Source organism: Lasiosphaeria miniovina (assembly GCF_030549165.1).
Source record: "Lasiosphaeria miniovina strain SMH2392-1A chromosome Unknown B0T26scaffold_2, whole genome shotgun sequence".
NCBI lineage: Eukaryota > Fungi > Ascomycota > Sordariomycetes > Sordariales > Lasiosphaeriaceae > Lasiosphaeria > Lasiosphaeria miniovina.
In genome coordinates, this window is record NW_026848221.1 from 884,433 (window position 1) to 908,860 (window position 24,428).

Below are 24,428 nucleotides of genomic sequence, written 5' to 3' on the forward strand. Positions count from 1 at the left end.
CCTTTATTTATAGGGGAAGATATATCATATCCAAACTAGCTCCCTAACTTTTGATAGTAGGATGCTTCATCTTGTCTTGTTGTGAACCCCCTCTCCAAACCAAGCTCTCGATCCGGACCAACCAGCCAAGCGGTGTTTATGCAAGATCCTAAACAACCGTCTCTTATAGAAGAGACAGCGCCAAAATACCACGTCTATATTCATCCAGCGCGGTTTTATCCAGCCATGGCCGACCTCGACGTCGAGAAAAAGCTTAGGGAGCTCTCCGTGAGCGACAAGTGTGACCTCTTGGCAGGTAAGATGATCGAAGGATGGCGTTTTGGGACCCCAACCTTGCCCCAGATCATGTCCTTCTCCTGTGATGTCGTCTTAGTCTCCCCGAGGCAAAGAGAAAGAGACAAGTGAAGACGTCACCGGAGCACACTGCAGAAGCTGACGCCCAGCCACCAACCAGGACAGGACTTCTGGCATACCAAATCTCTTCCAAAGCACGATATCCCGTCCATCCGCATGTCGGACGGTCCGAATGGCGTCCGCGGCACCCATTTCTTCAACGGAGTGCCCTCGGCCTGCTTCCCGTGTGGAACGGCCCTGGGCGCCACATGGAACGTGAAGCTGCTCTGTGAGACTGGCGAGCACATGGGAGCCGAGGCAAGGCTCAAGAGCGCCCATGTCATCTTGGGCCCGACCGTCAACATGCAGCGGTCGCCACTGGGTGGGCGCGGCTTTGAGTCCATCTCGGAGGACCCGGTGCTTGCGGGACTCGGCGCCGGGGCGCTGATCAACGGCATACAAAGCACCGGTGTGCAGGCTACTATCAAGCACTGCGTCTGCAACGACCAAGAGCACCGCCGCAATGCTATGCAGGCCGTCGTGACGCAGCGTGCACTGCGTGAGATATACCTGCTGCCATTCCAGCTGGCGATCCGTGACAGCAAGCCAGGTGCCCTCATGACAGGGTACAACGGTATCAATGGAACCTACTGCAGCGAGAACACGGACCTGTTCAACATACTGCGCAAGGAGTGGGACTACGAGGGTCTGATCATGAGCGACTGGTTCGGAACCTACAGTACTACGGCTGCTGCTAACGCTGGTCTGGACCTCGAGATGCCGGGCCCACCGCGCTTCCGAGGCGAGGTGCTCAAGTTCAATGTCGGCACCGACAAAGTCCCCCGCTATGTCATTAACGAGCGAACGCGGTCCTTTCTCAAGTTCCTCAAGAAGTGCTATGCCTCGGGCATTCCCGAGCGCGGACCAGAGACGACAGGCAACACCGAGAAGCTGAGAGCATTCCTCCGCAGACTTGGTAACGAGAGCCTCGTGTTGTTGAAGAATGAGAACAATGTCCTTCCGCTGAAGAAGGACAAGAAGGTACGAGATCGGGCGCCCATGACAACCCTCTAAACACGAAATTATGTGGCTGACAGTTGGTGCGTTTGCGCGCCCGTGTGAGGCGTAGACGGTCGTCATCGGCCCCAATGCCAAGGTTGCCGTCTACCACGGAGGTGGTTCCGCAGTCATACCAGCTTACTACGCCGTAACCCCGTTCGATGGCATTGCCGACAAGTTGAAGCCCGAGATTCCCGATTACACCATCGGGTCGCACGCGCACAAGATGCTGCCAATTCTAGGCCCGCAGGTGATCAACCTCAACAAGAGCACTGGCTTCGTTATGTCAGTGTACGATGAGGGGCCCGATGTCCAAAACCGCAAATACATCGACAAGTTGACCGTGCAAAGCACCGAAATGCTGTTTACCGACTACACGGTCCCCAAACAAGCACTCTGGTATGCCGACTTTGATGGCCTCCTTGTGGCTGAACAAACTGGCGACTACGAATTCGGCGTTGTCGTCGTCGGCACGGCCAAGCTTTTTGTCGATGGCCAGGTGGTGGTCGACAATGCCTCGGAGCAGCAGCAGGGCGACGCCTTCTTTGGTGCTGGCACTATCGAGGTAAAGAAGAAGATTCCCGTCGAGAAGGGCAAATCCTACAAGATCCACGTAGAGTTTGCTAGCGCCCCGACATCCAAGCTGCCCGACAACAACGCCCTGTTCGGCGGCAGTGCTCTTCGCCTCGGTGGTGTTTATGACATCGATGCCGAGAAAGAGATCCAACACGCGGTGGATTTGGCCAAGGGCGCCGAACAGGTCATCATCTGCGGGGGTCTCAACGCCGACTGGGAGACCGAGGGCATCGACCGCGAGGTCATGGACCTGCCGGCGCCAATGGACGACTTGATCTGCAGGGTGGCTCGTGCCAACAAGAACACGGTTTTCGTCAACCAGAGCGGCACACCCGTGACCATGCCGTGGATCGACGAAGTGTCGGCCGTGGTGCAGGCGTGGTATGGCGGCAACGAGACGGGCAACGTCATCGCCGACGTGCTCTTCGGCGACGTCAACCCGTCGGCCAAGCTGAGCCTCTCGTTCCCCATCCGCGTGCAGGACAACCCGGCCTACCTCAACTTCCGCGCCGAGGGCGGCCGGACCCTCTATGGCGAGGACATATACGTCGGCTACCGCTTCTACGACCAGGCGCACCGCCCGGTTCTGTTTCCCTTTGGTCACGGCCTCAGCTACACGACGTTCGAGTTTTCCGATCTGACCGTGACTGAGAGGCCAAGGGAGGGCGTGCTCGAGCATGCCGAGCCGGATTCAGACGACGAAGAAGACGCCACGCCGGTGGTGCAGACTGACTTGGTCATCGAGGTGAATGTCAAGAACACGGGCAGTGTTGAGGGGGCCGAGGTTGTCGAGGTCTATATTCTGCCTCCAGACATGAAATCGCAGCCTGTGGCGACCGTCGACACGGTGGTGGTCTGCCGCCCGAAAAAGGAACTAAAGGGTTTCACCAAGGTGCTTCTCGGGCCGGGCGACGAGACCAGGGCCTGCGTGGTCGTCCCCACCAAGTATGCCACCTCCTACTGGGACGAAGTGCGCGCCAAGTGGTGCTCCGACTGCGGTAAATACACCGTCGTTGCCAGTAGCAGCAGCGCCTTCACCCCCGAAAACTCCATCCAGAAAACCTTCGATCTGAAGGGCACATTCTGGTGGAAGGGACTGTGAGAGACCGGCTATATGACGGAAGATGCCTGATGACAAAATGACTTTCATTCTAACATGTGGAAGGGCTCTCTGAATGCCCAAGACTGCCAACTGAACCAAGTGCTGTATTTATTTTTATCCCGGCGACTCCTTGCTCGGACATCGCAGATTCTGAGTAACGAAATTCATATTTTTGACCTTGCATTGTTTATAATTTGGGCTTGATGGGAGTCTTTGGATGATCGCCGGCCAGAGAAAGACCCGTGACTTTCTCTAGTTCCGCTACGGCCTCGTATGCCTTGCCTAGGGAGACTTTGATAGTACGGAAGCCCGCATGCCTAGCGGCCTTTAGGTTTTGCCCGATGTCGTCCAAGAAGACAATCTCGCCGGCGCTGACGCCCTCTGCAGCAGGAAACCCGAGCGCTTTCCCCCTGTCCGTGGTTGCGTTGGATCGTGCAAACTCGTCCACCTTGTTTAGGGCGAGCTGGTAGATCTCGGGATCTGGCTTCCGTAGCCCGATGTGAGCCGAGGAGATGAAGACATCAAACAACCGGCGCACTGGGTCATCCAAGAAGAAGTCTGTTTGCGAGTATTCATGGCCGGGCGGGAAAATCACAGTGTTGCTAAGTGCAGCAACCACATACTTGCCATTCTCACGAAGCTTTCTCAGGGCGGGGAACATGAAAGGGTCGGGAGACCGCGCCGCCGCCATCATGTCCAGGAAGAGCCACTTGCCATCGACATTGGGGACCGGAGGCACGACAACTTGGTCGGCAGGGATGTCACTAGCTTGCTGAGCCTGTCGGTAAAAGGTCTCCCAGCGATTTGGGTCGCGGAGATCGCGGTTGAAACCGGCATAGAAGGCGGCGTCCATGGGGATGATGCCCTTTTCGAGGCGGTGCCAAAAGCCATCGGGGGCTGTTTTGGATATGCAGTAATTGACCCAGCCCGGCGGGATCCCGAGGCTCAGTTCGTAGTCCAGAATTGACTGGAAGGGCGACACAACCTGAATATGGAGGTAAGTTGTCTTGTAAATGGAACAGACCCCAATGAGTGAGATTGAAGGGAAAGAGGGCGAAACAATGCGATCGGCGCTGCACTCACACAGACACCGCCAATATCAAACAGTAAAACTTTGAGTCGTTGCTTTGGTGGCACGCCGAGGTCGTCGATGGCCTCGAGAATTGTCTCGACGGGATACTCGTCCACCTCCATGGCTCCCGTTGCTGGCCCAGGAATCAAAAGAATAAATACCTTGGTATCTAAGATGCGGCAATTACAGCACTGTAGGATAAGGCGCCTTCCAGGTTACATGCTCCTTCTGTTTTGCACAAAGGCAAGAAGGAAGGATTGGAGGTACTCGGAAGCGCGACCGAGTCGACCCCTCTCATGTCCCATTTGGACTTGCCAATTCGGTGCAATGTGCCTTCAGGAGTTTAACTTCTGAGTGCCTCGGCTCAGCAATGCCGAGCACGGACTACTTTTACTTCCAGGAATGACCCTGCCCCCAGAACAAGAACTGCCATTACATAATCAGTCGTCGCCGACCCTCCTCTTTCACCGCCCTCGTCCCCCACCGTTGAGGCACCTTTAGGGCTGTGGGGTGAAAATTGCGCCCACGAAATATTCGGCCCCTCGAATTTCACTCCTTCCAACACCAGCCCATCCATCGACCTTGCTGTACTCGCACATCAGCAACAACAGTCAAAATGGTGAGTTAGGAACAATTAAGCCGCCATCACGGCATGGAAATCGCTCCATCTTGATCCCGCGCTTCGCTTTTTTTCCCTTTCCCGGAAACCCTGAAGAGAGAGAGAGTCAATGCAAGATGCTTCGGAGGATTGGGGTTTTCTGAAGCGCAAATTGCTGATTCGGGGATTGCAAACATCAGGTTTTCCACAAGCTGGTCAAGAACAGCGCGTACTACAGGTGAGTCCAGAAACAAAAATAATCTTCCAGTCGACGAGGCTCCGGGATGAGTAAGAACGGTAAGGATTCTAATAAGTGTGCGCTACAGTCGCTTCCAGACCAAGTACAAGCGTAGAAGACAAGGCAAGACCGACTACTATGCCCGCAAGCGCCTGATCACCCAGGCCAAGAACAAGTACAATGCGCCCAAGTACCGCCTGGTCGTTCGCTTCACGAACCGCGACATCATCCTGCAGATCGTGACTTCGGAGATCAGCGGCGACAAGGTCTTCTGCTCGGCCTACTCGCACGAGCTGCGCGCCTATGGAATTGAGCACGGTCTTACCAACTGGGCTGCTGCCTACGCCACCGGTCTGCTTATCGCCCGCCGTGTGCTGAAGAAGCTCGGCCTGGACGAGGACTTTGCCGGTGTGGAGGAGGCTGATGGCGAGTACACCCTTACCGAGGCCGCTGAGACGGACGGTGAGGAGCGCCGCCCCTTCAAGGCCTTCCTTGACGTTGGCCTTGCCCGCACTTCGACTGGTGCCCGCGTCTTCGGCGCCATGAAGGGTGCTTCGGATGGTGGCATTCTCGTTCCCCACTCCGAGAACCGATTCCCCGGCTTCGATATGGAGTCTAAGGAGCTCGACGCCGAGACCCTGAAGAAGTACATCTTCGGCGGTCACGTTGCCGAGTATATGGAGACCCTGGCCGACGACGATGAGGAGCGCTTCAAGGGCCAGTTCGGAAAGTACACTGAGGATGATGTTGATGCTGATGGCTTGGAGGATCTGTACGCCGAGGCACACAAGGCTATTCGCGAGGACCCCTTCAAGAAGGCTGAGAGTGACGCCCCCAAGAAGACCAAGGAGGAGTGGAAGAAGGAGTCCCTCAAGTACCGCACCAAGAAGCTCACCCACGCCGAGCGGGCCGAGAGGGTGCAGGAGCGCATTGCCAAGCTCCGTGCTGCGGAGGAGTAAAGGGGGGGTTTCGCTAAGTCTACAGGGACAGGTCTCTGGTTCGGATGGATGGGTTCATGACTGCTTGTTCTTTGGGAGTTTTCTCATTCACACATCGGAGGGGTTAATGATGAAGGTCCATCAAAAGCCAATCAATTTTCCGAGACCATACTACCACATTTGGAGGCGGCTGAGGCGGGCACAGGGTGTCGCAGACCCAGCGGCGCCGGGCCAACATTGCAGACATGTGACTTACGTTAAATGCCCGTCATGGCGTCATAGCGTTAAGGCCGTCGGCCGCCCTGAATCGAAACGACGGTGGACGGCCAGACTCGGATTGCCAAAATCAGACTGGGAATGGCAATAAGTAGCACAGTACACCATTAGAACCAATAGGTTCATTCCAGCCAGTTCTTTTTTTCTTTCTTTTTGTTTGCCCTTTGCTACGTGTATTGAGTGACACGGAAGGATTCGGATCTTCCTGCCACAAGACCCCGCTACCAAGCAGAAGTGACCAAGCTGAGGTACGGCTTTCTCCAAAAAATTTACAAGTCGTGGACCAGGGCAGACGGACCTCACCAGTTTCCTGATGACACAAACATGGCTCTCATACTAGTAATTATACTAGGGGAAAGACACATGTACAGTACATACAGCGCAGGCGAACTGGAAAGGGGATAAAAGCTTAGTAGAAGGCCCAAAAAGATTAAGTTGACCTTCTGTCGACCCCTGACGGAAGTCGAGCAAGGAATTAAGCCCACCTCCCCTTCACTTCCAGGTTGAACCGGGGCAGTGGAATGGTCTACCAGATGGCCCAAGGACGATCCGACTTCGCACGGCGAGCAGCGGAATGATGGGTTGAGCTTTTCGTGGCACAACCGCCCATCGTCATCTCCTTGGACTGGGGCTTACGATGCTGACTGGAGCTGAGCTGAGTTGAGCTGAGCTGAGTGTGCATGTCTGCCATGTCCGAAGTGGCAGCAGGACCGACACATAATATTCCACAAAAACCCCCAACAGCAACAACTGAGTTGGGTCTTTCAAGCGTACTGGGATTCCCTCTCTACCCTTAAACATGCCGGGGCGCTGTAGGTGGCCGATTTTCCCTTCTTTCCAGTTCCTGATCGGAATCCGGGGATCGCAAGGGGTCACACGGTGCACTTAGACGCACCTGCCTGGCTCGTTCTCTGGGCCAAAGTTCGCCATCTCACTCCGCTTTTCCCCATCGCCCTTGCCCGCGGCCAGTCTGTCTGCTACTTCTCATTCCGCCACCGTCTCCCGATGGGAAAGCTATCTGGCTGATCGAGCGGCTTGTCCAATCAGACAGTCGCCATATGTACATAACATGTGCGCCGGGTTACCAAGACAGTCTAGCACTGCCCGTATATTGCATACCAAGGGTACTACTGTAAGTTATGTGGTATAGAAGCTTTGCGCGCTGTGAGGCGCTCGTCCCGCTGCTCTTAGTCCCTCGGTCCCTTGGCCGTCGCAGGGTCGTCCTTGGTTTTGATAAGTAAGCGGCCCGGTGGATGGCTGCGCGATATCAGTTCGGCGACCACATTCTTAATTGCTCGCCCGACCCATTTTCTGGTGGTGGCGCGGTCTGTTACAAGCTCCCGTGCCCTTGCATCAGGGTTTCCTCTTGTTCTATAGTGCAGTGCATACCTTAAGGTGGGTAGGGTGTGGCAGCGGCAGCGGACTCAGCTCCCCAGCCTGCCCGGGCTAAGTACATACTAGAGTCCAGTCCAGTGGCCTTCCTTGTCCTCCCGCATAATACAAGTGCAGCCGTGCATCAGCGCACCTCGAAAACACACACTACTAGTACACCGCAGCTGCTTACTTTCTCATTTGAAATCCACGCGAGAGACAGACGGACTACCCTTTTGTTGCCGTCGTTCTATCAAAGCGTCTTCCATCTAGGTCTACTTGACTTAGTAGCAAACTTTAGCAACCCTCTCGGATCAGTCGAGACCATGGCTACCTCTGTTATCGCCAGATAGCAACACTGGCAGTCAACAGTTAGACGCACTCGGCATACTAAACTGCATCATACCATACCACACCTGGATACCCCGCCACCGACAAAGCGGAAGGCTCCCAGAGGCTGAACGCCGCCCGCAACAGCTCGAGCACCCACTCGCCGTCTTCCGTCCTCCGCCCTCCTCGTCCAGCTGAATTGCCGGGGACCGACTTGACTGCCGTCTGTTTCGATTTCGTGGCTGTTGCCCGCCGGTTTCCTGTCTATTCAGCTTTATTATTCAATTCCGCTCCGGACACCGACGCCTACCCGACTCGGTAGCACGGGCTAATTATCCCGCCTTTCCATTTACTTGCCTCGTTCGCCTTGCGCGCGGCTACCATTGAGTTGGTAGCCGTTCCTTGCGCTCCCGCCCCCCTCTGAGATGGAGCACATTCATGGCGTTGACGTGAGCTGGATGACCCACGGGAATCCAAAAGGTTGGTAATTTTGTCCCCTTCGTGCTCCCGGGCCGACAGGTAGCTGCGCCTGATGCTTGCAGCTCCGAGCGGAGCGAGGTTCGAAACAAGCATTCTAATACGTACATAATTCTCTTTGCCAGACAAGACAACCAAAGTGACGACGCGCCCGAGGTCACTGTCGCAGCTGAGCCGCGGTTCTTTGGCCCAGAGTCCGCCCCTGCCTTCACCACTTACTCCCCCAGCAACTCCCAATGGCCCTCAGATAGTGCAATCCGCCGCCGCCACAATACCCCCGAGCCCGAGGCAAGCGATCGCAGTGCGCCCACCATTGTCAAGGCCCAACGCGGACGAGAAGGGGACGCTGCTTTCGTCGTCCGCTCCTGCCCCGAGCCCCGAGCCCGTCACCTCCCCTCCAATCCCCCAGAGGAGGGGTTCTTGGTTTTCCAACATCTCGTCCAAGTTTTCCTCGGGCACAGGAAACAGCGGTCAGAGCCCTCCGCAGGCCAACACGGCGTCGCCTAAACCCGCCGAATTCTCAGTACCAAAGTCAAACCCGGTCAAGAACGCCGTCTTGCAGCATGCTTCTAAGCACGAAGGTGAGGGGCCGTACACCCCGGCACCGCCCCGATCCACCCAGGCCGGAATCATGCACGTCTTTCGGAGGCTATCCTCGTCCAACGGAACACTGAGCCCCGGCGTAAAACCCCACAATCATGGGCTAGTCGAGCGACGGGTCCTAAATGTGGATCGCAACCGAGAGCGCTGCGACATTTCGGGCCTGCAGCAGGCCAAACTCCGGAGAGTAGCCTTTTGCGTCGACGTAGAGATTGCGCCCATGCCCAAGTACATGGATGAGTCTACTGAGAGGAAACCGGCCGCCAAGGCTGTCGCCAATCCCGATAAGGACCAAAAGCGCAAAATTAAGGAGAAGGGCGAGGGAGAAGCACTCAAGAATCCCAGCGTGGTGGTAGCCCAGAAAGAGGAGAACGGCGAGGTCGCTGCCACGGGTGAGGAGCTCCCCAAGGAGCCCACTGTCGAGGGCACCGACGGCCCTAACAGTATCAAAGAACTAGATTTAGTTCCAGAATCAAACGAGACGCCCGGCTCCGAAGGCTTGGCTGACAAGACGACTTCTGCTGAGGCGAAGAAAAAGGAGAAGAAAAAGAAGAGCGAAGAAGAGAGGAAGGCAAGAAAGGAGAGGAAAAGGAAGCTTGCTGAAGCGAACGGCACCATTCCCATGGAAATTTACGTGGACAGTGATTCGTCGTCAAGCGGTTCCATCCCACGCCCGTCGACGCCGAAAACGCAGGCTGTGCCAACAACCAACCCAGTTAGAATCTATCGCCGGTGTTGCCAGCTCAGAGAAACGCCGATACTCAAAAAGATCACAGAGCAGCTTTTGGACCCGGCGAATTCGTCTGTTGAGCCCGGCATGGTTGAAAAGCTCGACCTTACCGGGTATTGGATGCAATTGGGTGACCTGGTGACGCTAGGCGACTATCTGGCTGTGGTTCCCGTGAGAGAGGTCATTCTGGAGAACTGCGGCCTGACAGACGAGGGTCTTCGTGTCATCCTGGCAGGCCTCTTGGCCGCCAGGAAAGTCTCGGCCAAGAGGCGGAAACCTCCGACCGAACCTGACGGGCTGGCACCGCAAGGCGGAGTGGTTGAGCGGCTCGTGCTGAAAAACAACAAGGCCGGCCCCGAAGGGTGGAAGCACATCTGCCTATTCCTCTATCTATGTCGGACGCTCAAGTGTCTGGATCTATCAGGCATACCACTGCCCCGGCCTGCCGCCCCGGCCCCCGGAGCCGCAAGCCACGTGAATGGAAACGCATACCGGACACGCCCGGACCAAGATGTTTGCCGCCTCTTGGCCAGGTCCCTCGCAGAACGACTTGGGGGTTCCACGTTGGGACTGCTGCACTTAGGCCAGGCGGGTTTCAGCGCAGAACAGCTGGGTATTGTCATTGACGGCGTCATAAAATGCGGCGTACGGAGACTGGGCCTCGCCCACAACGATATCGATGACGAGGGCATAAAACACGTTGCTAAATTTATAAACAGTGGTCAATGTGAAGGGCTGGATCTGGGCGGCAATGACATGAGAGATCGGCTTGGCATTATTGCCGATGCTTTACAGGCCAAGAACTGCCCCTTGTGGGCGCTGAGTCTGGCAGACTGCAACCTCAAGCCGTGGTCCTTGTGCAAGCTGATGTCGATGCTCGTCAAGCTTCCGCACTTCAAGTTCATCGACCTTTCGCACAACCACGAACTCTTCAACTCGAACCCCAGCGCAGTGTCCCTGCTCAGAAGGTCAGTCAAATCTGGATCATTTGCTGCCTGGCACTTTAACTTGCTGACTTAATGGCTCTAGATATCTCCCCAAGATGGCTTGCTTGAAACGCATTCACCTCGCCGACTGTGCCATGACCCCCGAGCAAGTCATTTCTCTGACAGAGATCATTCCCGAAGTCCCTGGCCTTGCCCACATCAGCTTCCTGGAAAACCCGGCACTGGTACAGCTGACGACTAATGCAAACACGGACGAAATCAAAGAAGAAGCATTCGCACTCTTCGCGTCGTTCTTGGCGGCTGCACGAGTTTCTAAAAGCCTCGTGGCCGTCGACATCGAGGTGCCCAGCGAGCAATCAAGTGATCTCATCAAGGCCATGGCCAAACACGTGGTTGCCTACTGCCTGCGCAACATGGAGCGGCTTCCCGTGGGGGATCTTGCTGCCGTTGCTTCAGCTACAGAATCGCAGGTGCATGAGCCCGAGTACCCAGACGTGCTGCAGCGCCTCATTGGCCATGACGTCATGCAGCCGGTTGACTTGGACGCCGACGTTGATGTCGCGCCTGACGAAGATTATGTTATTAGCGGTACCGGCGTCGTCAAGGCGCTGGCGTGTTGTTTGAAGAACCGTGGCGACGAGTCGCGAAGGCAGTCGGGAGAATTCATCCGGGATTTTGAGAACGGTATACCGGAGCCGAGACCCGACAAGCTGCCGACCGGAAAGGCGAAGGAGACGTCAAAGCACCTGCTATTCAGTGCCAGGAAGATCAGGCATCGCTTACAGCCGGCAATCAGCAAGGCCAAGGCGGCCATGGTCGATGACCAACATACGTACCGTAAGTCATATTTGTTCCCAGCCCCATTTCTTGATTGGCCTCTTTACTAACGGGATTTTTCATGCAGATCGTCTGATGTTCCTTGATAACACGCTCAAGGGCATTATCAAGCGGTTCGAGGACGAGTTCCCGGACACACGAGAGTCCAGTGATAGTGCTGTCAGCCTGTCGCCTGCAGAGGACGCCGACTACGACGCAAACGCCCCAACCCCGCCCTGGAGCGCCGGACTGTCGTCTTCCGACCTACAGGCTGGCGCCATCTCGGACAACGAAGACGACACAACCACAGACGGTCTCGCAATACGGGCGCCGCTGGTGCGGTCCAACTCTGCCATTAGCCTCACGTCCAAGGCGCTCGCCGACGAAGAGGGCCGCGTTCTGCGCGCTGGCCACCAGTTCCGAGTCGGCATCGTCAAGCCCGAGCACTACGCCTTGCTAACAGGTGTCGAGATGGTTGGCGCCGACCCAAAACATGTCCGTATGCTTCACGAGCTTTTGGACGATCTCGGCGACGCCAATGGCAGCTATATGGCCGCCGATGTCAAAGAAAAGGGCGTCGTGCGCGTCTTCCAGGAGAACAGGGAGGACCTTCTCCAGAAACTTCGCACCTTGGACCCCGTCTATTGGGACCGCTTCGTCGAAAGTCAGGAAATGGCACGAGCCAATGTCCAGGTTTCAGGGGCACGGAGCCCCGAAGTTCTTGCGAACATGCCTTCTGATGCCGCCAGGGGGGATATGGCCGGGTCTGAAGAAGCTTTGGTTGATGAATAGTGGCCGTGTGGCAAGATATCCCACAGCCAGCAGCCAGATTTGGTTACCAGTGCTTGCCAGCTCGTTTTGTCTCATTTGCTTGTGTCAGTGTCAAAGTGTAGCCTTTGTCTTTTTTCCTTGGTATTTATTTTGTGCGGGCTTTTTTTGGTTTACAAATACTACTACCCCAACCGCGTTTTTTTGGTCTGTTTTTTTTTTTTTTACTTTGCTGGCCAATGGAACGGCGGTGGCCCTAGCGGCCTTGCCTGAAAACTTGTTCGGGGGTTTATTCTGTGGGGGGGATGTCATCTATCGAATACCAAAGGAGGATTCAAGTCCGAGGCGAGGCGTTTTCGAGGAGGGGGCATGGAGGGAGGCAAATGGATACATTCCGACAGATGCTTAAAAGGTACAATCATCCTGCACGATTAAGAGGCTGATAGAGTTTAATACGACGACTATCCACCTAATCTTATTTAAAGTATATGAACTTTTACTTCGCCTTTGATGCCCCGCCCTGTGGAGCCCACTTCTTAATTATCTCGGGGTCATTGTAATCGATCTCCGGAAAGGTAATATGCTACACCTAGACTAGCCTGGTCCCTTCAGACTATATGTTTGCTCCAGTGAATCCTAACCTCTTTTAACCCAAAGGAATAGTTTCTATAGCCGTCGGACTTGCCTTTAGACTCCCCTCTAAAGTTTCTAACTCGGGGCAAGGCAATAGGTGATAAATGATCGAGAAATTGCTGAGCGGCCTCGGGCTGCCGGCTGGTTGTCTTGACTGGCTGACCGCTCTTGAGTTGAAAGCCTGGTATTACTCTATTCTTCTTCGAATCCATTTTAAAGATCTTGTGTTATAGAAGATGGCAAGAGTCGAATTGAGTTGGTTGATCCTTTGTATCTTAGCTTGAGATAGGAGTTCGGCGAGGTGACGCTTAGACGCGCTTTATATAAGTATTTACGCCTTAGAGGGGTCGTTGGTGGTTTAGGATGTTGGCTGCGTCATTTACGGTCATGGATGGGCCCCGAATCGCACTTTGGCCAGACGCGCCTTCGAGGCGCAAGGGGTTAGTCCTCTGACTCGAACTAATGCTAGCGGCAAGACATGTCTTCCTTCACGTATGGCGTTAATCCTTAGAACTGACCCGAAACAATGCCCGCGTCTCGACCCTCACTACAGCGCCTCGTGCTCCGAGGCGTAATACACCACAACCACAACCCCAGAGTCGCCTGTCTTGAGACGATGTAGCTATACGGCATTTGAAACTCTAACCTCTAATATTCGTACCAGGTCCCAGCGTCTATTGGCCATCAATACATAGCCTGGGTTAATTTCCCGCTAACGTTATACGAAGAACATCAAACACGGCCATACAGGGTTCTAAAACCCTACTAGACTTTTACATAAACGCCCTAAAGCGAGGCAGGTTTGAGCGGCGTTGGTATTGTGACTACATGCTATTGACCGCCTTCCCTTCTCAATTATAGTCTTGGGTCGCTTTGAGTCGCCTAGATGCCGAGGTGTAGTGGCTGTCCGATGAGGTAGTGATAATATCACCAAGATTAAGGATAGCTAAATAACAATAATAGCAACAGAACAGACACTAGGCCACATACTCACACACTATCTCGGCCACCATAGGTGGCTAGTGCGTGAAGTACTACTTCCTCAATCATAGGGGACCGTATGCTGTAGGCTTGCAGTAGTTAGGGTCACTACATTTCAAAGAAAAGAAGTGAAAAAGTAGTACTGAAAGCAAGGACTAAGAATAGCATGTCTTCCTTCTATAAGGAAGATATAGAGCCCGCCCTCTTATACAGTAGCTCGGTCAAGGACTGGAAAATAACCAACTCACACTAAAAAAACAGGGGCAAGTCCCCATAATGAAGTCTACCAGCAAGACCGGTGCCGTACCGGTAACATGAGCCCCAGTCACTACCGTCCTATAAATCAAACCTGGAGGCGTATTGAGGCACATCAATTAATCTCAACTCAGGAGCTACGCTCAGTCGATGGGCTTAGATATTGGTTTGGGTGTATTAGCTAGTCTCAATTTAGACGCTACGCACTATTGATTACGTATGGGTACTGGTTGGGGCACATTAGCTGCTCTCAACTCGGGGGCTACGACCTATTGAAAAGACTTAGTTAGGTCCTTGTTGAGCCAAACCAACTGCTCTCAATTGAGGGGCTGTGCCCTGTTCACGGATATCAATAGGGTCTGTACGGGTGGCTGATTGCGGCTCTACGTCCGTTAGTAAGAACCGAATCTTTTTGTCACGCGGCGGTGAGCAGCCTATAGATGTAGCAAGCGATACTATATGATTACGACGGCTATTTAGATGTTAATAACTATACAGAGTTGGGCATAATCGGCTTATTACTACTAATAGATTCCTTCGTCTAATACTACAGAGCGGAGGCTGAGAATCTTATCCCTTCAAATTCCTATGTCCATGATCTAGCCCTTGCTCCAGTTTTCCCTGCTCCCTCTTTACGCAGGCATCTAGGAACTTTATAGGAAGATGTTACAGAACACCCGAGTTATCAAGAATCTCTCCCGCCTTCTTCTCATACTCTTATCTGAAAAAGACCAGGGTTTTTTATCAATATCCAGCTCCATAAGGGGTAAAGAATAATAGTGGTCATTCTCAAAAAGGCAATAACTAGGTGCTGGATTAACTCCTCTTCATTCTTAAGGAGAAAGGCGACATCGTTGGGAAACCGGTTATAGAGATTAAAGTCTAGAATCTACAGACGGGTTGCACGTCTCTGGAAGTTGATACACTCTAAAACTTCCATGTCCGAGTATTTGGGCAATTTCTCTAGCTCCTCAACGTCCAAGCCGAGCGATTGCGTGACGTGGATTGTATATGAAATCTCGGCCTCACTTCCCAGGACAAACTCGATATCATACCCATCTATATGAGCTTCCCAGTGGACAATAGCGGGACACTCAGCCATTGCCCTCGCATAATGTTTGATAGGGAGGCCGAGATCGAGCATTTGATCCAGACAGAAATTGAAATTCCGTAGAGAGAAATTGGGCGAGAGCAGAGCATCCGAGCAGCGACGGCGGCCGAGGTATATACGAGCGACACAGTCTTTATTCATCTATAAGGATTTGGCAGCCTCCCGCAATCCCTCCGGGCAAAACTTATCGATCAGGGCATGGCGAATGGCCTTGGGGAGAGGAATAATACGTTCCGTAATCAATGCCACCGAGGGAAGAGGGAATTCCGAGCTTGGCGGGAGAAATGGCTTATTCATATCCCACCATCCTGCATTATCCTTGCTAACATACGAGAAGACTCGTGGAATGCGGCACTCTGACTCGCTGTGGGCGGATAGAGCCTTGAAAACTCGCAGGTGCGACAAGAAATCTTCCCAAAGCCCATCGGACATGATAGATTATTCTGTCGTATTGAGGCGACGTCGCTCAGGTGCGGAAAAGGGAGGGGCAGAGGAACTCATTATCGCGGCTGGTCAATCTTGAGTGTTGGGGAATGTTGGAGGGAAGACGCGCGATGATCAGGAATCTAGGGTAGTTATTTATGGTGTCTGGAAAAAAAATCTTTTCCAGTACCTTCCTCGGTGTCAGTAAAATTAAAAAATCTTTTCTCAGTACCTTCCTCGGTGTCAAAAATTCTTTTCCCAGTATCTTCCTCGGAGCTTTAAAAATTCCGAGTTCTTTTTCTAGTACCTTCTTCAGTATTAGTAGACTTTAAAATTCCAACATTACTCCTAGTAGCGAAACCAAGGTACTTACAAGACTTCACCATCCTACCTACCTCGCCCGTCAAATCAGCGAGCGCAGATCTACCCATTCTCTCGTCAGGCATATGGCACCATAGTTGTCTCGAAACGCTCCCCCGCCCCTGGGAAACCGAATGAGGACGCCAGTAGCAACGGCCTTGCTAAGCACGACTACTGCAACACGGGCAGCCTATACTCGTGCAATATGCCCGTCGTTTTTTATAAACAAGAGAAAAAAGACGAAATGAATCCAAGTCTATGACATGAATCACGATGAAATCTATAATGCTGATTATAAGTGAGGTGAGTGTCAGTGGTGATTGCTAACTGCCTGATGGGACTCGGGAGGAACCTTAACATGCAAAACATGAGAAAAAAAAGAAAAGGAAAAGGAAATGGGAGAAGGCAGTAGATTCGTGGACAAAGCCGCGAAATAAAATAGAAAGTAAAAAGACAAAAGACAGAACATAAAAATATATTAATGTACGACACCTGCAGGATTCGAACCTGCGCCTCCGAGGAGACTCCCTAGGTTGCTTCTTCCTATTAATTCCCTGTATGAAAAGGCATAGCTCGATAGCAGGGAAGCGCGTTAGGCCACTTCGCAAAAGTGTCTTTGTCTTTGTGTTGCTTGATTGTTTGCCTATTGACCTAGTATGTGTATCCATCCATGTTGAGATTGAGATTGAGATGGGTCTTTGTGGGGTGCAGCGGACCGGGGATGTCGAGGATGAAAGTGGAGGTATTGACTAGATGACTCTAGTGCTGCCCCGTGAATTGGCCATGATGGGTGTGGGTGTCTTCGTATGTTTATATGTGTGTTTATGTTCTTGCTGCTCCGTATTAGTGGAGAAAAGAAAAGAGGCAAGTTCGCCGAGAAACAAACAAACTCAACTCGGCCCCCCTTTCTCACGCGGACTCGTTGGATACCGCCTCAAAACCGCCCACAACCCAGCTCTAATATCATGCTGTAGACTTATCACTGAGCACGAAAGGGGTTAGATAATTTTGACAATTAAACCATCTCTGAATCAATACCTCGCCAAGCAGCAGCTCATTGGCACTTCAAACCGCGATCAATTAGACTATCTCGTACCCGTTTCTCCACTCGTTTCCGCCGTGGCGTGTCGTAAAAACACAATATGCTATGCTATGGTATGCTGCTGCTCATTAAGCGCCTGCCTACCTGGTGGCCTGCTCCTCCATCCCCTACCCTGTCTGGTGCAGTGGAACCCAGTTCTCGAACGTGTCTCATTTGGACAAATATGTTTCATGCTCCGTCCAGCGCCAGTCTAGATGCAGATTATTCTGGTGTGTGAGATCGTCATAGTGCGCCGTCTTTCATAGAGCTCATGCGGCCTCGTGTAAGACAAGAATGACAAAAGAAAACATGCAAGGTTCGTACAGTACAATGGAAAGTGACAGAAGAAAAAACATGTCGGGGATATCGGTAGAACGACGGTGAGAATACACACGTTCCACAAGACACCTGCCCGTTCTCAGATAGCGCGGTCATGACCAGCCGCGGTAGATAGCACAAGAGATTTAGTGCTTCTTGTATTTCTGCACACATTGTTAGCATTGTAGTCTCGCACTGGTCCAAGATGGTTGCAACTCACGGCATCCATTCGCCTCCTGTTCGCGGGATCGAGCGAGTTCGTCGCCCCGAGAAGAGTCTGTCCGATGGCCTTGGTAGCTCCGATGGCGGGGCGGAATATGATGGTCGGGGCCCGCCTAAGCACCGCCTTCGCCGCCCCTTGAGCGCTCTGGCTGTCCATTACCTCCGCGGGCACCGCAATGATGGCATCCCTCGCCATCGAGAGATCTCTGGCCAAGCTGGCATACGCACCCCTCATGCCCTGGATGATACCCAAGGGCTGATCCGCATAGAGGCTAATCTGCTTCTTCTCCTCTGGAATCTCGTCCTCCCATTCCCCTACCGCCACAGCAGCTGACGTTCCCTCTCCGTGGGGATTCGAAGTGAGGAGTCCCTCGGCTCCTTGCAGAGCATACTGGGTCCCGATCGCGAGCTTGGCACCGAGCTTGACGACCTCGGTGCCTGTGGTCTTGGCAAATGCCGCTGCTCCCTTTCCGATGCTGCGCACGATGCGGCCATCTTTGCGGTACTCCCGGATAGGAATCTCGATCAATTCTCTAAATCCACTACTAGCATTCACAACCGAGCGTACCGGGGCCAGCCCAGCCAGAATTCCAGGCAGCTGCGTTCTCTTGACGTTGTCCGTCCAGAGGTCGTTCAGCTGGATACCCAGGCGGTCGAACCCTGACACACCATATAGAATGACGTGGCGCAGGGTCATGCGAGCATCCTCGAGGATCAAGAAGTTCATGAACTCGGTTGTGTGGCCCGAACGCAAGCCAGCGTAGTCGACTCGCTTCGGCTTGAAATCAAGTTTGATGGGGATGTCGTTGATCTCGGCGCGTTGTATAAAGGGGATGTCGGTTGGGGAGGCGTGGACCGGAGCCGAGTCGTCCTTAAACTCAAAAAACCTAGTGATGAAATCAAGCGCATCTTGATCGACATGCAGTCTCAGCGGCAAAACTGTAACCTTGAGCACTATTTCAGAGGCCGGCATGGACGGCACGGGCCGGGTGGTGAGAAGCTCAAGGTGGACCATGCTCGCGCCCAGCTCCCGCTCGCCAGCGTCGTGGTCATACATGGCAAACTTCTTCCACGTCGATGTTGGGACGTGGTCAAAAACGTCGATGTCATTGATGCGGATGTCGATGGAATTCAGAGTCTCGCTTGAGTCGGGCGGGAAGGTGACCAGGTCCACGTTCACGCCCTTGAGCTCGAACGTGATCTTGTGGCGCTTGCTCCTGTTCAGCTTCAGGTTCTTGGACTTTGATCGATGCTGCCCGCCGGGCCGGGCCGTGGTGGCGGTGACGGCCGTGGTGGCAATTGACTCCGTGTCCGTGGCGTTGTCTTGCAGGTCCTGGTTGATGGCCTGCGCCAGCTCCTTAGGGTCGCGGTTGGCTGAGATACCGATGTAGATAGAATTGAACAGGAAATCGCCAATAACGGTATCCCCATCCTCAACCTCTTTCTCGTAGACACCCCGGCGGTCGGTCCGAGCGCGCCGCTCGTACGCCTTTGCTTCAACATCCTGGACGGCCTTGGTAATGACCTCTCGAGTGCGTGCCCAGTCGTAGCCGTCAAACAAGTGCCAGATGACGTGCACGTCGCGGACGCAAAGCTTTAAGGGGCTCTGCTGGACCTTGACATCGTTAGATTGGTCATATGTGTTCTTCTTCGAGTTCCAGCGGTGAGCTGTGCCCCGGACTACAGATGCCGAGCCGAAGAAGTTGTCGTCGACGCGAAGGTCATCGCTGCCGCTGTCAGCTCCGAAGCTCGCAGTGCTGAGCAGGATGCCATCGCTGGTTTCCTCTACAGTCGTGCGCTCCCCCAACATGGAAGAAGACGTGGCATTGAACAACTCCTCCTGGACGGCGCCTTCGTCGTAGTACTGAGAGTCTAGTTGAAGTGGGCTGTCGTGGTCTTCATATTCGTCGTATTCGCTTCCAAAGTCACCAAGCTCCTGGGCCATGGCAAAATCATTGTCAAAATCGTAGTCGCCCTCAGCCTTGCCGAATGCATCTGCGGTGATGGATGCCAAGAGATCTTCAACGGGAACGACCGACGTCCTGTATTTGACTTCTTTGCTTGGCGGGGTTGGCGGCTTAAGGCCATTGCCCAGAGCGATGAGCGTCTGAGTCGAGTCGGCGCAAGTCTCGAGAACCAAGAGATCATCCCTGACTTCAATCTCTACATGGGATTCGTCCTCGGAATCTTTGACAATCTTCACCGTCGCTTTGGCAGAGGAGATCTGGCAAATATTGACATATCCCATACCGCACAGCTCCCTGACTTGGGGGGATGGCGTGACGACCGACTGCCGTGTTGAGGCAAAGGGCGGCTCGTCCGAGTCCAAGATCGAGATATCGTCAATCAAGAGAACCGAGGCCTTCTTCAAGGAAGCAACCGCGTGAACCGTGTTGTTCTTCCCGGGAGTCGCCTCGACACGCGCATCCGTAAGCACGAGAGCCAATTTGGAAGGGAGGTGATGTGGGTTAAGGCCGACAATACAGTCGCGAAAAGCAACATCAACCTTAATGGGTTTCGCGGCTTTTACCTGTTCTACAGGGTTTGCTGAGCTTGAAGGTGCTCCTTTAATCACCGAATGTGCCTGATCTCCCAGGTTCGCGACCGAGGCGGCGAGCCCGGCTTCAAAGTCCTGGGGCGTGGCATCTTCTGACAGTCCCAACACATCCATAATGGTGGGGACACGGTACTCGACGCTCAGTCCCATGAGCTTGACCTTGAGAACCGGCTCGATGTCGTCAATCATCCTCATCATTAGAACCGGCGGCTTCTGCGTGATGCCGGATGCTGCCGTACTCGAGGTGCCCACAAGCTCTTCTATCTGGTTCCGGTTGACAGAGATTGAGCCGACGGCGACAGCTACCAGCGAGGGCACCGAGATATTCGCCAGGTCGACGTCTCTGAGGGATGCCTGGATAGCGCCAAATCGACCCCCAATCTCAATTTCGCATTCAATATGCTTGACTTGACCGAGCGTCAAAAGACCTGGCCGGTCGTCTTCGGGCAGGTATTTGGCAACCGTTCCGAGCTTGGCGAGGTCTTCGACAAGGCCTGGGAGGCAGGCCAGTTGTTGTAACCTACCCGCATCAACTCTAACCCTGCTGACAGTCAGAGAAAGAACGGGGCCCTTTCTCCGTTGTCTGAGAAGCGTGTCCACCATAATCTCGTCCTCGTTCTCGTCGAACTTCACCTTCGAGGGCGTAATAAGCTCCAGGAGTCTCTCCAAGTCCTTCGTTCGAGGAAGCATGATGTATTCGAGCCTCGTATCTGCAATCTCTACAACAACCGGGACTTCGGCTCGGGAATTTCTCAGATACGGGCCGGCCAACCGCACCCTGCTGAAATGGATGCCGATTCCCTCCTCTCTGCTGACCAGTTTGAGGGCGCTCGTATTCAATACGACGCTACATTCTTTGCCGACAACATCCACACGGAGGCCGTTGATGCGCAAGTCGGTCTTGTTCTCCTTGCTCGCTGTGCGGTCATCCGGGTTGATGGGGGTTTCGAATCGAACGCCGCGCGGTTTCTGGGCCGCCTTCGTTGGATTCTTGTTCCCCTTTGGCGCGTTTGACGTAATTGAGGAGCCCATGTTAAGGAAGCTACTCAGCCCGCCGAACCAGCTGAATGTTTCATCCAGTCTCTGTAGGTCCAGCTTAACATGGAGTGGCAGCGTGTTGATCTCAGCTCTCGAGAAATCAGACGAGCTGGTGACATTGACAGATATGTCCTGCCCAGCCGTTGGGAACGTGTTTGCCACCGACTCATACATCTGGACTTGACGGTCGAACGAAATGATATCATCGTTTGCATAGCCAAACCGGAACTTCTCGATGCTGATGCTCGCTTCGGTCTGCGGACCCGATTTAGAAACGGACCCTCTGAGATCAGTTATGCTAGCCTTGAGCAGGATGTCCGAGTCGAACCCGACAGTGCGTTTTTCGAACAGCCTTTGGGGCGTATCTGCCACACCCGCGATCTTCTCGAAGAAATTTAAAGACAGTTCCTCGATAATGAGCTTGATATCTGGCGTCTTCGGGCTCGGCTTGGTTGCCCCTGAATCGCGGCTCTCGCTTGGCGGGCTTTGGGTAGCCTCGAGCAGCCGCGAAACAACCATGGCCAGTAAAAAACCAATTGAGGCATCAAACCGAATTTCCACAGGACGCAGGATAATCTCGACAGAGTTGTCGTGGGGTCTTTCTTCTGAGATCACCGGGATAGGAGCAAGCCCTGGGCTCGTAGGTGCGGCAGAGTGGACGGAGAATGTCCCTGGGAGATTCGGCGAAACAGACTTGCCGAGGTCAGGGCTGTAGATTTGGATGCGCTTGGGTGCTGATGGGATATAGACCGAAATGGAGCTCAAGGATACAATCTCCTTGACTAAACGGGTTGGTCCGCGAGGCGTGGGAATATCATCCTGCTGCGGCTCCGGGTCTACAACGGGGGAATTTTCTGCAGATGATGGCTTCACCTCGCTAGAAACTGCCGTGTCAATAGGGGTCAGGGGCCGCTCAACTAGTAGCTGCAACAGCGTCGATTCAGCAACAGCATCGTCCTCTTGAGCCGGTGTATCTCGTATTTCCGGCTCCGGTGACGACTGGAACTGAGGGCTTCGGGGAGGAGACGCAACCACGTCCCGGGGTGAGGAATATTCTTCTAGTGATGATTCCTCCTCATCCCATGACCCTGGCATGGAATTACGCAGCTTGACCGACTGGGCTTGGGAAAATGCACTCATGTACATGCTCTCGGCGTCTTCGTGGCTGTAGAGATGTGACTGCGTCAAGTCTTCTGCTCTAGAAGCACCAGAGCCAGAGCTGCCTGATCCAGAGTAAACAGAGACGCCTGGTGATGTGGTATGCAGCGCTAATGAGTCTTCTGACTCTCGGAGATAGGGTTCAGACTGGGCCTCCCGATCGAAGGTCGCCCATGGAGCTGGTTCAGGTTCTACAATTTCCGACTGCGCGCGCTCCTCGAGGGGTGATCGCGGGGAGAAGTCTTGATATATGGAGGCTCTCGGGGTGGACAAGGACGAAGCCGGCTCTCCAACGTCGTCTTCAATATCGTTAGGGTCAAAGTCGTATGGGATGTCGAAAGCGTCCTCGCTGTCTTGCAAAGTGTAGTGGCTCTGCGCAAGCTCTTCTGACCTCGCCAAAGCATCTGAACCCATGCTCATCTCCAGTCCAGCGCTTGGGTGGGAGAATAATTGTGCGGGGGTTGTGACTGGCGACCGCGAGGCAGCCGAAGATGGCATTGACGGAGACCGCGTCAGCGTCGAGAAGACGTTCGCCTCTAATATCAAAAAGGCGCGGATGTTGTCTAGCAAGATGTGCCGCTTGCCCTCCTTGGGAACAAGAGCCGGAATTCCGTCCGCTTCACCTGTCGTCGTCGTAACACCCTCAACCTTGACGCTGTCCAGCGACAGCTGGAAGGTGACCAGCTCAGCAGTCGGAGTGCTGGGGTCAACAGGGACTTCCATATCGACCTGGAATGTGACACCCTGGATACGAATCTGCATCCTGTTCACGATGCCCTGAAGGAAATCGGCGAGGAAGGTAGGCAGAGACAAGGCCTGGCCGGTGCCAAACGAGGAGCTGTCGTCGTCGGCCTCTGACGCGTTCGAGGTTATCGAGGCTCCGAGGTCCTGCGACTCGGCTACCAGGGCTTCTTCGAGCTCCTTCTTCTCGGACGACGGCTGGGTTTCTAAGAAGGACTGGGCGAGGTCGACGGCGGTGGGGACGACTTCGTGGCTATCTTGGCTCTTCCTCCGCTTCGTCGCTTGTTCCTTGGACGCCACTTTTAACCTGACGTCGACGCCGTCGATCTCGGCTGTTATCGGGCTTGTGTAGAAGTCCATAGGGATGGTAACGCGGAGCACGAGTATCTTGGCTCGTTGTATTGAGAAGGTCGGGGGGAGCTCCAGGAGCTGTTCGAGTTTCTATATGTGAGAGTTGATGTCAGCTCGGGCGAGACTCGGGAGGGAATAACAGGACGGAAATGAGACTGGATGGATGTACCTGCAGAACGAGGCCGACATCTCGAAACTCGAGCACGGTATTCCTCCCCAGCGCAAAGTCGAGGTTGTCCAAGTCGAGCGTCTGCGAGTCGAGCACTTCAAGCCGCGACAGCGCAAAGCGCAGCAGCTGCTTGGGCATCAGCGAGCTGCGGAACGATTTCAGGAAGAAGGCCATGATGGCGGTTATTGTGATTTATTCTGTCGATTTCTCGTTGTTGCCGCTGCTTCGGGGGGGGCAGGCGTTCCAGGAACTCGAGGAAGCCTACTACTGATTATGTACAGCGCAGGGTACGGGTACTGTACGGGTAGAAGGGACGTGAGGGTGTCCGTTTGGGGAAGCGGGGTGGCTGCGACCAACCCAACCTAGCTCCCTCCGGAGCAAGATCAGTCAGAGTGTGCTAAAATGGTGGGGAGACGGTTCGGCCCCAAACTGGTGGGCGGCGCTCTAGTCGTCGTTGTATTATTCTTGGTCGTCGTCGGCGTTCTCGGTGCCTCCGTCTTCGTCACCCAACAAGCAACAGCGAAGCAGGGCGGCCGAGGTGGGATTGCGGGGAAGGTCATGTTTGGGAGGACATCATCAGTGACGACGGCAGGTACCCTGTAGCTGTAGCGTAGCTATAGCTTAGCTGCTCCCTTGGGCCTTCAGTCAGTCCCTGGACCGAGTCGACTCAGACAAGGATTCGGATCAAAAGGGAGATGAGTCCCAAGAGTGAAAAGGGACGAAAGAGAGCGCCCAGGCTCCAGAGAAAAACAAAAAGGCTGGATGCAGCCTTGACGAAAGACGGGACCACGGATGCAGG

At 54.0% G+C, this 24,428-nt stretch overlaps 7 protein-coding genes and 1 non-coding gene across 8 annotated transcripts; 3 read left to right on the forward strand and 5 right to left on the reverse strand.

Moving 5' to 3' along the window:
• Positions 1-225: 225 nt before the first annotated feature.
• B0T26DRAFT_640201 (beta-glucosidase) lies at positions 226-3,070 on the forward strand (the record flags this gene model as incomplete). Its single annotated transcript, XM_060437211.1, has 4 exons — positions 226-295; positions 455-1,374; positions 1,463-2,635; positions 2,696-3,070. 4 exons carry the CDS (start codon positions 226-228, stop codon positions 3,068-3,070), a joined length of 2,538 nt encoding a protein of 845 aa, XP_060299823.1.
• Positions 3,071-3,257: 187 nt separating this feature from the next.
• B0T26DRAFT_737798 (epoxide hydrolase) lies at positions 3,258-4,264 on the reverse strand (the record flags this gene model as incomplete). Its single annotated transcript, XM_060443509.1, has 2 exons — positions 3,258-4,055; positions 4,154-4,264. 2 exons carry the CDS (start codon positions 4,262-4,264, stop codon positions 3,258-3,260), a joined length of 909 nt encoding a protein of 302 aa, XP_060299824.1.
• A 333-nt stretch (positions 4,265-4,597) lies between these two features.
• On the forward strand, positions 4,598-6,428 carry B0T26DRAFT_692509 (putative 5S rRNA binding ribosomal protein). The gene is made up of 3 exons (XM_060441165.1): positions 4,598-4,761; positions 4,941-4,978; positions 5,067-6,428. The coding sequence occupies exons 1-3, from the start codon at positions 4,759-4,761 to the stop codon at positions 5,935-5,937; spliced, it is 912 nt and encodes a 303-aa protein (XP_060299825.1). The 5' UTR covers positions 4,598-4,758; the 3' UTR covers positions 5,938-6,428.
• Positions 6,429-8,318: 1,890 nt separating this feature from the next.
• B0T26DRAFT_640113 (uncharacterized protein) lies at positions 8,319-12,255 on the forward strand (the record flags this gene model as incomplete). Its single annotated transcript, XM_060437200.1, has 4 exons — positions 8,319-8,373; positions 8,496-10,668; positions 10,730-11,484; positions 11,552-12,255. The coding sequence occupies 4 exons, from the start codon at positions 8,319-8,321 to the stop codon at positions 12,253-12,255; spliced, it is 3,687 nt and encodes a 1,228-aa protein (XP_060299826.1).
• Positions 12,256-14,660: 2,405 nt separating this feature from the next.
• On the reverse strand, positions 14,661-15,637 carry B0T26DRAFT_764406 (uncharacterized protein). The gene is made up of 2 exons (XM_060446445.1): positions 15,035-15,637; positions 14,661-14,989 (listed from the first exon to the last, which is right to left on the reverse strand). The coding sequence occupies exons 1-2, from the start codon at positions 15,350-15,352 to the stop codon at positions 14,810-14,812; spliced, it is 498 nt and encodes a 165-aa protein (XP_060299827.1). The 5' UTR covers positions 15,353-15,637; the 3' UTR covers positions 14,661-14,809.
• On the reverse strand, positions 15,285-15,640 carry B0T26DRAFT_692515 (uncharacterized protein; the record flags this gene model as incomplete). Its single annotated transcript, XM_060441166.1, has 1 exon — positions 15,285-15,640. A coding segment is annotated over one exon (245 nt), but the record flags the coding sequence as incomplete, so codon positions are not given.
• An 840-nt stretch (positions 15,641-16,480) lies between these two features.
• On the reverse strand, positions 16,481-16,609 carry B0T26DRAFT_t81. Its single transcript has one exon. It is a non-coding gene; the product is annotated as a tRNA-Ser (tRNA).
• Positions 16,610-17,267: 658 nt separating this feature from the next.
• On the reverse strand, positions 17,268-23,917 carry B0T26DRAFT_110402 (uncharacterized protein). The gene is made up of 3 exons (XM_060433270.1): positions 23,630-23,917; positions 17,614-23,550; positions 17,268-17,557 (listed from the first exon to the last, which is right to left on the reverse strand). The coding sequence occupies exons 1-3, from the start codon at positions 23,801-23,803 to the stop codon at positions 17,540-17,542; spliced, it is 6,129 nt and encodes a 2,042-aa protein (XP_060299829.1). The 5' UTR covers positions 23,804-23,917; the 3' UTR covers positions 17,268-17,539.
• Between the last annotated feature and the right edge of the window lie 511 nt (positions 23,918-24,428).